The sequence below is a fragment of the Symphalangus syndactylus genome, chromosome 2 (assembly GCF_028878055.3).
Source record: "Symphalangus syndactylus isolate Jambi chromosome 2, NHGRI_mSymSyn1-v2.1_pri, whole genome shotgun sequence".
NCBI classification, from domain to species: Eukaryota; Metazoa; Chordata; class Mammalia; order Primates; family Hylobatidae; genus Symphalangus; species Symphalangus syndactylus.
In genome coordinates, this window is record NC_072424.2 from 114,537,636 (window position 1) to 114,552,031 (window position 14,396).

Below are 14,396 nucleotides of genomic sequence, written 5' to 3' on the forward strand. Positions count from 1 at the left end.
TCGAGATGGATTAAAGACTTAAATGTAAGACCTAAAGCCATAAAAATCCTAGAAGAAAACCTAGGCAATAACATGCAGGAAATAGGTATGAGCAAAGACCTCATGACTAAAACACCAAAAGCAATGGCAACAAAAGCCAAAATAGACAAATGGGATCTAATTAAACTAAAGAGCTTCTGCACAGCAAAAGAAACTACCATCAGCATGAACAGGCAACCTACAGAATGGGAGAAAATTTTTGCTATCTATCTATTTGACAAAGGGCTAATATCCAGAATCTACAAGGAACTTAAACAAATTTACAAGAAAAAAACAAACAATCCCATGAAAAAGTGGGTGAAGGATATGAACAGACACTTCTCAAAAGAAGACATTTATGCGGCCAACAAACATATGAAAAAAAGCTCATTATCACTGGTCATTAGAGAAATGCAAATCAAAACCAAAATGAGATACCATCTCACACCAGTTAGAACGGTGATCATTAAAAAGTCAAGAAACAGATGCTAGAGAAGGTGTGGAGAAATAAGAACGTTTTTACACTGTCGGTGGGAGTGTAAATTAGTCCAACTATTGTGGAAGACAGTGTGGCGATTCTTCAATGATCTAGAACCAGAAATACCATTTGACCCAGCAATCCCATTATTCGTATATACCCGAAGGATTATAAATCATTCTACTATAAAGACATACGCACACACGTGTTTATTGCAGCACTGTTCACAAGAGCAAAGACTTGGACCCAACCCAAATGCCCATCAATGATAAACTGGATAAAGAAAATGTGGCACGTATACACGATGGAATAGTACGCAGCCATAAAAAGGGTGAGTTCATGTCCTTTGCAGGGACATGGATGAAGCTGGAAACCATCATTCTCAGCAAACTAACACAGGAATGGAAAACCAAACACTGCATGTTCTCACTCATAAGTGGGTGTTGAACAATGAGAACACACGGACATAGGGAGGGGAACATCACACACTGGGACCTGTTGGTGGGTGGGGGACTAGGGGAGGCATAGCATTAGGAGAAATACCTAATGTAGATGATGGGTTGATGGGTGCAGCAAACCACCATGGCATATATATACCTATGTAACAAACCTGCACATTCTGGACATGTATCCCAGAACTTAACGTATAATTAAAAAAAAAATCTAGAAATCTTTGGGCTCTAACAGCATTTTCTGTTCTTACTGGAAAATAAATGGATAGCTTAAAATGAAATCATAAAAATCCTGACATCTTCAATTTGACCTGAAAACCTTGAACACAAAGCTCTTTTGAGAGGCAGTTAATGTTCCTAGGCTAAATGGGAATTATTAAAATAAAAGAGCCAGAATTTGTAAGTACAGAAAATTGAAACAAAAATAAAACCAGAAAAAACTCTGCTCCTTAACTGAACTTTATGCGACCTTGAAAGCTCTCAGTCTTCTAAATTATTTTGTTTTCAAATGGAAAAACACTTCTATTTTATTCTTGTACACAATGCACTCTAACTTCATAGGAGATGTTTTCTATCTTGATTCATTGACCTTGAAAACCAGGCCTTTTTGGATTACCTATGCATTTCATTGTCACATACCAAAGCGTTTATACTGGGCATAATGCTTCTCAAATATCCGATTTTAAATCTCCTACAATTAAGAATTTTCCTAAAGTGTAAACATCAGGGTAATAAAAGGGCTGCACAATTACACTCCTCTTATGTAACAGCAGAAAAAAAAAAAAAAAAAAAAAAACTTGGTTAAGGCCAAGTACAGGGGCTCATGCCTATAATCCCACCATTCTGGGAGGCAGAGGCAGGAGGATCACTTGAGGCCAGTAGTTCAAGACCAACCTGGCCAACACAGCAAGACCGCATCTCTGCAAAAAATTTAAAAATTAGCCAAGTGTTATAGCGTGCACTCTAGTCCCAGCTACTCAGGAGACTGAGGCACGAGGACTGCCTGAGGCCAGGAGTTCGAGACTGCAGTGAGTTATGATTGTGTCACTGTACTCCAGCCTAGACAACAGAGCAAGACACTATTTCTAAAAAACAAAAGTTTTAAAAATAAATTTGGTTAAGATAAACTGTGAAACTCTTAGCGGTGTAATAAAAATTTATAGTACAAATTTAAAAGTCCAAACCAAAGCTTCCCTAAAGGATCTAGGAAATTACTGTCCCCAAGTGTTTCTCCTTCTCCCTATTACCCTACTTTCAGTTATTGCTATGGTTTGAATGTTTCTCCCCAAAAGCATGTCTTGGAAGCTTAATCCCCAGTGCAATAGTGTTAGGAGATGAAGCCTAATGAAAGGTGAAAGGCCACGAGGGCTCTGACCCCATGAAGGGATTAATGCTGTTATATCAGAAGTCGGTTCTGTATAGAGGGAGTGGGCTCCTTTTAAAAGAAGGTGTTCAGCCCCATTTGCCCACTCTGTCTTTCCCCTTCTGCCATGAGCTGATGTAACAAGAAGGCCCTTGACAGATGCTGGCTCCTTGCTCTTGGACTTCCCAGCCTCCAGGACTATGAGAAGTACATGTGTATTCATTGTAAATTACCCAGTCTCTTGTATTCTGTCTTGGCAGCACATAAAAGAACTAAACAGTCCCTCTAAAGTGTGAAAATGATCTAAGATTTCTAAAAGCTAAGATTTCTGTTTCAAAACTTAAAAAAAATTATGGCTACCATACAGGAACTCCTAAACTAAGTTGGCCTCCTTTAATTTTTTTTTTAAATCAAGGACTATTTTGGGAATGTGGTAGGAATACTAAGTACAAAAGAATAATATAAGCAACACCCCGATATACTTCCTACTCAGCTTAAGAAATAAAATATTTTTAATATACTTGAAATTGCATGTGAATCACTCCAGGATCTCTTTCTACTTCTTCCTCCCCACTGGTAACCATTATACTGAATTTGGAGTTCATGATGCCCATCCGTGCATCTATACTTATACTAAATCTCTATGACTGTTTTTAAACATTCTATAAATGATACTGTATTCTGTATCCTTCTGCCACTTGCTTACTTTGCTCAACTTTAAAAAAGTTTTTTTTTATGTTGAAACTTTTATGTAGAGAAATGTCTAAGATTTACTCTAGGGTATATAAATCTGCTGGACCTAGGGGAGGCAAGTTCTCAACTTTCCTCAATAATGCCAAAATCTTTTAAGTGTGTATAGAAATTTATGGCACAACCAGCAGGCATTAGGACTCACATTTCTCTAACATCCTGGCTAACAATTGATATTGTCAGATTTATACATTTTGGTTAATCTGAATAGTGTAAAGTAGTATAAAAATAATCTTTTTATATGTTTCAAAAATATGTTTATTGGCCATTTGTGATTCCATTTTTGTGAATAACCTGTTCATATCCTATGCATTTTTTAATCTCTTTTTCTTAAAGATATTTTGAGGAGTTATTTATATATACTGAATATATATCCTATATTGGTTACATGCATTGTTCCCTGTGATTTCTTTGTTGATGGTATCTTTTATATTTATTCATATATTTATCATTTCCAGTGCTATATGCTTTTTCCTATAGATCCATTTGGTTTTATTTCCCTTCAGCCTAAAGACTTTAACGTTTCTTGAAGTTCTGCTGGCAACAAATTATCTCAGTTTTGATTTATCTAGAATTGTCTTTACTTCACCCCCATATTTTAAAGACATTATCAGTGGACATAGAGTTCTTGGTTGATTGGGTTTTTTTTCTTTCAGCACTTTAATGTTATTCCATTATATTTTGGCTTCCTTCAGCACTCACTCTTTCCCCTGATGTATCTTCTTTCTTAGGCTGCATTTATGACCTTTTCTTGTATTTCTGTTTTTCACCAATTTTACTATGATGTGCCAAGAGATAATTTTCTTTGATATTTATGCTTCTTGGGTTTTGCTGAGCTTCCTAGATCTGTGAGCTGTTTTTTATTTGTTTGTTTGTTTGAACAGATTTGGATATTTGACCACTAATTCTTCAAATATTATCCCTACAACAGTATATCTCTCCTCTCCTTCTGGGACTCCAATTAAAAGTATATGGACCACTCAAGGCTGGGCACGGTGGCTCACACCTGTAATCCCAGCACTTCAGGAGGCCAAGGCAGGTGGATCACTTGAGGTCAGGAGTTTGACACCAGCCTGGACAACATGGGGAAACCCAGACTCTACTAAAAATACAAAAAGTAGCTGGGCATGGTGGGGCATGTCTGTAATCCCAGCTACTTGGGAGGCTGAGGCCGGAGAATCGCTTGAACCCAGGAGGCGAGGTTGTAGTGAGGTGAGATTGCGCCACTGAACTCCAGCCTCGGTGACAGAGCAAGACTCGTCTCAAAAAAAAAAAAAGTATTTAGACCACTAAATGCCACAGATCATTGGAATTATTAATGACTTAATCTTTTTCTTTCCTCTACTTCAATTTTAGTGATTTCTAATAAACTTTTTTGAAGTTTATTGCTCTTTTATCGTATTGTGTCCTATCTGCTGTTAATCTGATTTGATGACATTTCAACTTTAGATATTGTACTTTTCAGTTCTAGAACTCCCGTTTGGTTATTTCCAGTTTCCAAATATCTCCTATAATTCCTCATATTTTTACCCATTACATTCATCTTTTCAAGTAGATTCTTTGATATATTTATCATTGTTATTTTTATGTCCTTGTCTGGTAATTCTAAACTCTGTTTTATCTATGGGTTTATTTCTATGAATAATTTTTTCTTAATTATGAATCACACTTTCCTCTTTCTTCACCTCTTTAGTAGTTGAGAGTTTTTCTTTCTTTCTTTCTTTCTTTTTTTTTAATAAGACAAAGTATTTTTATATTTTCCAGGCAGGTCTTGAACTCCTGGGCTCAAGCCATCTTCCCACCTCAGCCTCCTGAGTAGCTGGAACAATGGGAACATGCCACCACATCCAGGTTGCTTAGTGATTTTTATGGCATATTAGACATTTTGTATGATAAGCTGTAGGGAGTTCGGATTTGTTATCCTCCTCTTAAGAGTATGTAGTTTTTTAATAAAAGGTAAATAAATTATTGTTGGTTCATCTTGTTCACACAAAGGCTTATCCCGCTCAATGTCCAGGTCCTCTGGCAGCCTCAAACTCACTCTCAGGCCAGTAAGACTGTGATTTCCTGCTAGAGTTCTATCTGTCCTGCTCCCTGCAGACCAGGGAATGCCCCGAGGGAAAAGCCATTTAAATGTGGAGTTTATCCTACGCGGTGCCCTTCATCCAAGGATGAAAACCTTTCCAGTTTCTGGCTACTTTTAATCACTCTTCAGTGCTTTCCAACTTTTTTCCAACATTTCTAATTGTTATCAATAGGAAGATCAGCACAATAGACTCTACTCTGCTGTTTCCAAAAAAGCTACTACTTTGATGAGCAGAAGCCAATTTTCATGCAGACCATTTTCCCAGTCTTATTGTTTATGGTATATGGCGTTTTTAAGCCTTGTTTAAGAAATCTTTGCCCCAGCCAGGGCAACATGGTGAAACCCTCTCTCTACCGAAAATAGAAACAATTAGCCAGGTGTGGTGGCACACACCTGTGGTCCCAGCTACTCAGGAGGCTGAGGTGGGAAGATCACTTGAGCTCAGGAGGTGGAGGTGGCAGTGGGCCAAGACTGCACCACTACACTACAGCCTGAGTGACGGAGCAAGACCTTGTCTCAAAAAAAACCAAGAAAGAAATCTTTGCTTATCCAATAGTCATACATAATTTGTACATTTTATTCTAAAAACATTTTTCTAAAGTATTTTTTCATATTTTGGTATTTAATTCACTTAGATTTCATTTTTTTGTGCACGGCTTAAAATGGGGAGAGAACTTTATTTTATTTTTCCAAGCAGATAAGGAAATTTTCCCAGTATCATTACTACAGAGTCCATCCTTTCCCTTACTGCTCATGAAGCTGATTCTGCCACAAATCTAGACTCATGTATATCTTAGTCTGCTCCAGGCTGTCTCTTCTATTCCAGTGCTTTGTTTGTCTATGCCTATAGCCATACTGCAATATCTTAATCATTACAGCTTTATAATGAGTCTTGTTAACTGGTGGAGCAAGTCCTTCCACCTTGTCCTTTTCCAGAATTGCTTTGCCTATTCTCAGTCCTTTATTCTTTCAAATAAATTTTGGAATTGGTTTGTCAAATCACATGAAAACCCCTGCTGGGGGGAATTAAAATCTTTAAAATATCAGGTCTTCTTATTTACAAACTCGGTATATTTTTCCTTTCATTCGGGTCTTTTAAAATGTCTTTATATAAATTTTTCTACAAAATTATATTTTATTATTTATATTACTTATTTAAAATATCTTTTTAAAATTATATTTCTTAAATTATCTTTTCATCCATTTATCCCAATTTACTCTACCATGTTAAATGAATTTCACCAAATTATTTACTAAAGTTATAAACTCTAAGATTGGCTGGTCACGGTGGCTCACGCCTGTAATCCCAGCACTTTAGGAGGCAGAGGCAGGTGGATCACCTGAGGTCAGGAATTCAAGACCAGCCTGGCCAACAGGGCAAAACCCGTCTCTACTAAAAATACAAAAATTAGCCAGGTGTGGTGGCAGGCACCCGTAATCCCAGTTACTTGAGAGGCTGAGGCAGGAGAATCGCTTGAACCTGGGAGGCAGTGGTTGCAGTGAGCCACAGTCACACCACTGCACTCCAGCCTGGGCAACAGAACAAGACTCCATCTCAAAAATAAAATAAAATAAAATCTAAGGTTTAGTTCATAATACATAATCTTATGGATTATAATAATACTTTAACACTCTCATTTGCAAATACTTTTTTATGCCATGGATTTACCAAGTAAGTAGCTCATTTAAATACTGTATACTTACCAAGAAGCTCCATGGTCTCTGCTTTCAGTGTCCGTGAAATTAGAGTCCAAAAACATATCTTTGTAGATTCGACCAACTAGGCAATACATATCTGAAGCAACTTGTCCTTCACTTTGCACCATGGGAATCATAATATCAAGAGCTTTTGCTCTGTCACCAGGGAGATTTCTCCTAAGGCAGAAAACATTATTGTTTCAATATACATTACAGAAGCAATATAGGTCATTTCTTTTTAAAAACCCCTATTTAACATGTTGATTCATATTAGAGAAATTTGCCAGGATAGAAACAATTAGATTTTGAGAGTCCTCTGTAAACCTCTGTCCTAAGCCTAATTTTTTGTTTTATCCCATTGTATGTCTACTAGGTCTAACAAGGATTTCTTTTGAGTTTCTATGTTAGTAATGGAGATGGATTTGTACTTACTCATCCACAATCCTTCCAATTTCCCTGTAGCCTATACGCAGGTTCAAGCTGGTGAACCGAGATTAGAGTTGTAGTCTGTGTTTTTGAATAGGGTAAATTAATCCAAGTAGGGACAAAACTCTGACCTTAGGTTTCAATGGCTTTTGCTCCAAAACTTAGCAAACTCATTCACAGATGATACCAAAAATCAAATCAAACCCAAGAACTGCTTGATATTTACATGTGACTAACTGATTATCTAAGGAAGTTGCTTTATGTAGCATGTTTTAAAATAGTATGTATAGACAGTTCACAAAACCAGATAAAAATTCTATAAGAGTTATCATTTCTTAGACCTTGAAAATATTATGCTAAGTGAAAGAGGTCAGTCACAAGGGACCACAGACTGTATGATTCCATTTATATGAAATGTCCAGAATAGGCAAATCTGTAAAGACTGAAAGTAGATTCGTGGTTGCCTAGAGTTGGGGGATTTGGGAGAGAAATGGAAGGGGGGCTGCTAATGGGTACAGGGTTTCCTTGTGGAGTAATGAAAATGTTTTAAAATTTATTGTTTTGATGAAATATATTTCTTTTTGTTTGTTTGGAGACAGAGTCTTGCTCTGTTGCCCAGGCTGGAGGGCGGTGGCATGATCTTGGCTCACTGCAACTTCTGCCTCCCAGGTTCAAGCGATTCTCCTGCCTCAGCCTCCCGAGTAGCCAGAACTACAGGCGTACACTGCCACACCTGGCTAATTTTTTTGTATTTTAGTAGAGACGGGGTTTCATGGTGTTGCCCAGGCTGGTCTTGAACTCCTGAGCTCAGGCAATCCAACCACCGTGGCCTCTCAAAGTGCTAGGATTGCAGGTGTGAGCCACCACGCCCAGCCTGTGAAATATATTTCAATAAAGCTATTTAAAAAAAGTATCATTTCTATTCTCAATTACTACTTCAAATCTTCTGTCCATGAAATTCCTTTTTATCCTTTGTACTAAATATCTAACACTATGTTCACCTACACATAATCATCCTTACTCTAGTGAAAACTTTTGTGTGAATGACCATCTGGTGTTGAGTGTATTTGCTTAAAGATAACATCATATTCATGTAACTTTTACGATTCTAAAAAATATGAATAGCAAATACAAACTTTGACAGAGCAGAAAAACTGTAAGAATTTAAATATGCCAACAGTGTGAGGCTTTTTTTACTGAAAAATAAATCAGAAAAAAATGAGAATGCATGCTTCCTATATTTCACGGGGTTGAAGCAGATATGCTAATATTACATTTTAATAGGGACATCTTGCAATGCTGCAGTAAACACATTCCCTGTAAAGAATTGCAGGTTACACAATAATATGTTAACGCATTCTGGAAGGGAACTTTTTCTTCTTACCTATTCAGTGCAAATGCATAATGAAACTTCACATGGTGATGGGAGGCCAAATCAAAGGTTGGCAGTTTTTCTAAAGTCTCTACCAGCTTCACAATAGAATCATAGTCCTTTCAAATGAGATGAGAATAGCATAGAATTAAACCATTAGGAGAAAATTCTTACAATAACATGTCTTTTGACAACCAGATATCTGAATTCAAGAAACACATTAAAAAAACATTAGAATCCACAGAACACTTTGAAGAACCTAGGATAAACAGTTTTTGTTGTTTTTCTTCTAAAAGGTTTAGATCACATATATAAAAACATTAGAAACATAGAGTTACCATGTTGAACAAAAACTAAAAAAGCAAAAGAAACAAAAACACCAAGCATGATATGCTCTACTGTCTAAATATGGGTGGTTTATTTCTCCATAGAGCCAGATTCCCGGTATGCAGCGTTCTAACAATTTCAGGGAAATAAAAATGTCAAGGACATGAGGCAATTGGTTGAACTTCTGTTACAAGTAGCAACACAGTTTCATGTCACATGAGTAAGCACTCTAGCCACAGGATCCTATGTGCCACAGCCCTCCATGGATGTGAGTCTGTCTCGACCACACGAAGCCTTTACACAGACCTGAAAGGCTAGGAATGGAAAGAAGAAACCAGATGTCACTTAAATTTTACTATTAAAACCTAAGAGCAAATCCCTAACTGGGAGAGGATTTTATTCTACTTACCCTATTTTTAAAATTTTAAGACATGTCAATCAAAATGATATAACCTGTTAGTGTGTTTTACATTACATATTTTTAAAGTTATTTCTGTAAGTAATCAATTACATATTTTTTCCTTCGGGCGAGTTAGATTCAGCACTATCAATTTCAAGCAATACAATTTCAAGGGATAAAAGGTATGTCCAGAAAGCTCTAAAAATGTCTGCTATTTGCCAAAACAAAGCTTTCACTGACAGATGTGCCTGAGGCTAACAGTAGAATAGACTGTGTCCACAGGTTCGCTGTGCCAGCAGATTTTTCTTTTTGTTCTTTTGGAGGAAAAAGTCAGGCCTTTACCATACAAGTCTTTCACAATCACTGATGGTTAACTCACATGAGTCTTTTTCATTCATCATAAAATTATAGGATGGAAAGCTTAAGAGAGTCAATAAAAAAATTACGTGTAGTAACATGAACTGCTTACCAGCAAACTGAAATTTGAGGTTAATACTCCCTCATCCCTCCAACATGCTACATGACAAAGATTTCACTTTAAACATCTTCTCACCTGGATATCTCTGTAGGAAAGTAACAGATTTATGACAATATCTGCTGTCAAGACTTCGATATTATCTACTCGCTGCCGAATTCTTGCCAACTCAGCTGCCAATTCTCTACCAGTGTATAAATTACGAGCTTTCCTGATGTCATTGAGTATAGATTCCCGGAAATACTGGCTGGTAAAAAACACACACATTTCAAAGAGTTTGACATTAGAAACGATTTCAACGAAAAGCAATAATTTTAATAAAGAAATGAATGATATTGCAGCATTAGCTATAAAGCCGTTGTAGCTTTCAATTCATTCAGATGCCTAAATAAATATCTTACATATCTGGCATTATTAAGAAATTCAGAAGCCAATGTATTTCTTTTATTACGCTACCTTCAGAAAGAATTAAAGGTAAAGGTACTCCATATTAATAAATTTTCCTGCAAAACACTTAAATTGCCAAACTTTGTCTTCCATTTTACTGTTTCCAGTACAAATTGTTCTAAATAAATTAGATGTACCTATGATTTTTTGTTTGTTTGTTTTTTGTTTTTGTTTTTGAGACAGAGTCTCACTCTGTTGCCCAGACTAGAGTATACTGGCATGATCTTGACTCACTGCAACCTCCATCTCCTGGGTTCAAGCAATTCTCTTGCCTCAGCCTCGTGAGTAGCTGGGATTACAGGTGTGCGCCACCACACCTGGCTAATTTTTGTATTTTTGGTAGAGACAGGGTTTCGGCATGTTGGCCAGGCTGGTCTCGAACTCCTGATCTCAAGTGATCTGTCCACCTTGGCCTCCCAAAATGCTGAGATTACAGGCATGAGCCACAGCACCGGCTGTGATGTACCTATGATTTGAACATAATATAACCTTAACTTTCTGACTCAGCCTATCATTTATTAACATAAATAATTGTTCTTCACTGAAAGAACAATCAGAGTTAAGAGTTAATTAAAGTTGAAGTGTTCTTGCCCTTACACTAAAAGTCTCTGAACATTTATCCTGGTATTGTTTCTGTACTTGCTTTGCATATATTTTTAGTTCTACCATCACTATAAAGCAGTTAGTAGACTTTTTAATTTTTTGCTGATTTCAAGTTGTTGTTCTGTTGCCGTTCTGTGAATAAAATGTATTATATGGCATCTATTTTATCTACTTGGAGGATAATAAACATTTTCCCCCTAGTTCTTAGCTGTATACTGATATCTCAGGAGCACCTGATATCATGCACAAAGAAGTAGAATAACACTTTATTATCATCACCAAATGGCATTATTAATTAAACTTTACCTAGAACTAGCTTGTGCCACCTTCAAAAGTTGAATAAAACGATCCACAAGAGGTAAGCAGATGGGTCCAAGAAGCAGCTCGAAGTTTGGTTGCATGAGCTCTGTCAACCCCTTCATGAAGCTGCTGTCACAGCAGTAGACTTTGTTATGTGGAGTTATCATGTAAGGAACAAAGGTGTAGTTCCCAGTGCACATCTGTGGAGAGAGGAGGCACCAGCAAGTGGGGAGCTGGCCTGGAGACACGGCACAGACGGAATCCCATGTCTTACTCATTTTAAATAATTCCAAATGCAAAGGGAAATTGAAAAGCCTCATTATTTATTTATGACCTACAATAATGAAAATTTCCCCAATTCCTCTCACTGCTTACTTCAAATAATTAGGACTTACAGATGATACCAAAAAAAGAGTGGAAGTTTCTATCCATCAATTAAATATTTATTCACCATCTTTCAAGGCTAGGGCACTACGTTATTGCTGTTGGAAAAAGTAGTTTAAAGCATGGCCTTCAGCCTTCAGGGAACTTATAATTTAGTCACAGGGCGCAGCATACACATATGAAAATGCTACAAGCTCACATTTGAAGGGCTTCCTACACGTAAGGTGATACTGCAAGTAGATCCCGCTCAAATCCACCCCCTGGGAGGCTGCTCTCCCTCTGCCTCCTCACTACTAAAACTACAAGCCCAGAAGTTATCCTTGATGCTTCCATTCCCTTCCCCTTCCACATCCTATCGAAGTCCCATCTGTCCTGCCTCCAAAATATAATGTCATATTTGTCCATTTCCCTCCATCTTCTCGGCCAACACTTTAGTCCATGTGCCAATGGACCTGGCCCGAGCCACTGTCATCAGCTTTAACTGGTCCCCCTGCTTCCACTCTTGTCCTCTAATTTACTCTCCACTCAGCCATCAGAGTGATCTTTCAATACCCTCCGTCAGATCACTTCCCACAGCTGCTTAAAGCCCCATCTCTTGCTCTTGGGAGGAAGAAGAAATTGCAGTGCAATGTACAAGGGCCTGACTATGCAGATCCTGCCCCTCTCTAACCTCAGCCCTGCCACACTCCCCTCACCCGCTACAACCTGGGCTCACTGACCTTCTCTTGGTTCCTGGATGATGCCCAAGCGAGGATAAACTGTTGCAAACAAAAGCAGAGCAGGGATGAAAGTGGAAAGTGAGTTGGATACTCTGAGTAAGCAAATCTGACTGGAGCTCAGAGCTCAAGGAAGGGAACTAAATGCAAAGTTAAGGATGTTAGACTGTACATTCTGGACAATGCAGAATCATAGAAGGATCCATAGCGGGAAAGAAAACACAATCAGCTGAGTGTGATGGCTCACACCTGTAATCCCAGCACTTTGGGAAGCCAAGGCGGGCAGATTGCTTGAAGCCAGCAGTTCAAGATCAGCCTGGCCAATATGGTGAAACCCCGTCTCTACTAAAAATACAAAAATTATCCAGGTGTGGTGATGCATGCCTGTAATCCCAGATAGGAGGCTGAGGTGCGAGAATCACTTGTAGTGAGCCGAGATTGTGCCACTGCACTCCAGCCTGGGTGACAGAGCGAGACTCTGTCAAGGAGAATGAACGAATGAACAAATGAAAGAAGGAGAAAGAGAGAGAGAGAAAGAAGGAAAGAGGAAGGGAGGAAGGAGGGAGGGAGGGACAACTGCGCATTTTCACAATGCACAATCAAAATGCACAAATCAAAATACACAATGAAAACTGCATTTTGGCAGCCTGGGCAGGTAACAAGATGCACTAAAGGGAAAAGATATGAGGTTTGAGGAGATGAGTCATGCTGTGGTATGACAAAGTCCGCAGAGGTGGTGACAGAGAAACAGACACATGCTTGACTGAAGAAGAAGGAATCAGCTGGATCTGGTAACTGATAATGACCTGAGAAAGGGTAAGACATTAAAGGCAACTCTGCAATTCTAAGGGCGACTACCTATACAGAGTGGTATCATTAACAGAAAGCAAGAATTCAGAAAGCAGAACCAGACTAAGTTATTTATGAACACATGACTCTTCAAGACACTTGTATATCAGGTAATTAATCAAAGAATCTGAATTTTAGTTAAAATATGAGAAGAACTTCAAAAGGTTGAGATTTGAATTTGGTGGGATGGGGTGAAACAGTCACTTTTAAAGAGGTTGGGATTGAGGTGGGGCATGACACCTAATGTGAAAATGTCCAAAAGAGAGCTAGAAATACGTGATTGAAACATAAAATAGTTTCAAGCCAAAATACAGACCTGAGAATTATTGGATATGGTAGAATCAAAAGAAGTGGGAGAGATCTCTATGAGAAAAACCATAGAAAAAGGCAGAGGCTGAGAACTAGAAAGAGATATGTGGGACACCCAACTACTGCCGTTATGGGGAACAAAAAAAGTCCAGGTTATCCATTCCTAGCCATATTAGTATATGGAGAATAAAACAGCATTTCTCTTACCCTTAGCACTTAAGTAATAAGTACAAACATGTATTCACCATGTGCGTGTGTGCCAGAGTATGAACAGTCATAAGTCAGGGGGTCACAACCTACAAAGAAGCTGCTGTGGCCTTCATTTTAAAAGTGAGGAGACAGGTAAGGCTTAGAGAGATCATACAGTTGGTCTGTGACATGTTTGGCACTCCAGCCCAGGGACTCTTTCTCTAGATGGCATGTCCTTCCCACCAGGGGGCTATGCACCCTTCTGAGTGGCCTTTACAGCAGACACACCTGCTCTCTAACCTTCTGTCACTTTCTACGGGAACCCTGTATGAGCCAAATGACTGTTCAGAGAAAACAGGCAAGAAATGCCAAATGCCCTTATGACCGGACTTAATTATTCATGACTGTGTCACCCCTTAAGGCTGCTTCTTGTATGTCAGGTAATGAAGCAGAAACCAAACCTCACTTCCAGTTAAAGCACGAGAAGAACTTCCAGAGAGTGAGATTTGACTTGAAAATCAAGTATGCTAAATTGTTCCTGTCTCAAGTTCTCCTCTTAGAAACAATAATTAGAAGAGGAAACAATAATTGGAAAAGGGAAAGTGAACATGTCCTGCTTCTAAAATGTTTCCAAGATCCCACAGCACATCCGCCCAATTTAATCCTTTTACCCAAGCTACTGCCAAAGCAGAAGAGAAAGGCAAGGATACCAAAGAGGCTGCTTTCCAAAGCATCTAAAGCTTCAACTATGAGA

At 38.3% G+C, this 14,396-nt stretch overlaps 1 protein-coding gene across 6 annotated transcripts in view; it reads right to left on the reverse strand.

Moving 5' to 3' along the window:
• MAP3K5 (mitogen-activated protein kinase kinase kinase 5) overlaps window positions 1–14,396 on the reverse strand; it is a 241,144-nt gene that overhangs the window by 131,340 nt on the left and 95,408 nt on the right. For 4 of the 6 annotated variants that reach the window (XM_063622337.1, XM_055264868.2, XM_063622340.1 and 1 more), the window contains 5 exons: window positions 12,299–12,337; window positions 11,202–11,395; window positions 9,924–10,092; window positions 8,656–8,762; window positions 6,852–7,022 (listed from right to left, as the gene is read on the reverse strand). In XM_063622337.1, coding sequence (XP_063478407.1) covers window positions 6,852–7,022; window positions 8,656–8,762; window positions 9,924–10,092; window positions 11,202–11,395; window positions 12,299–12,337 — 680 coding nt within the window. The remainder of the gene's footprint in view (window positions 1–6,851; window positions 7,023–8,655; window positions 8,763–9,923; window positions 10,093–11,201; window positions 11,396–12,298; window positions 12,338–14,396) is intronic. The other 2 variants (XM_063622338.1, XM_055264866.2) reach the window with 1 other exon arrangement.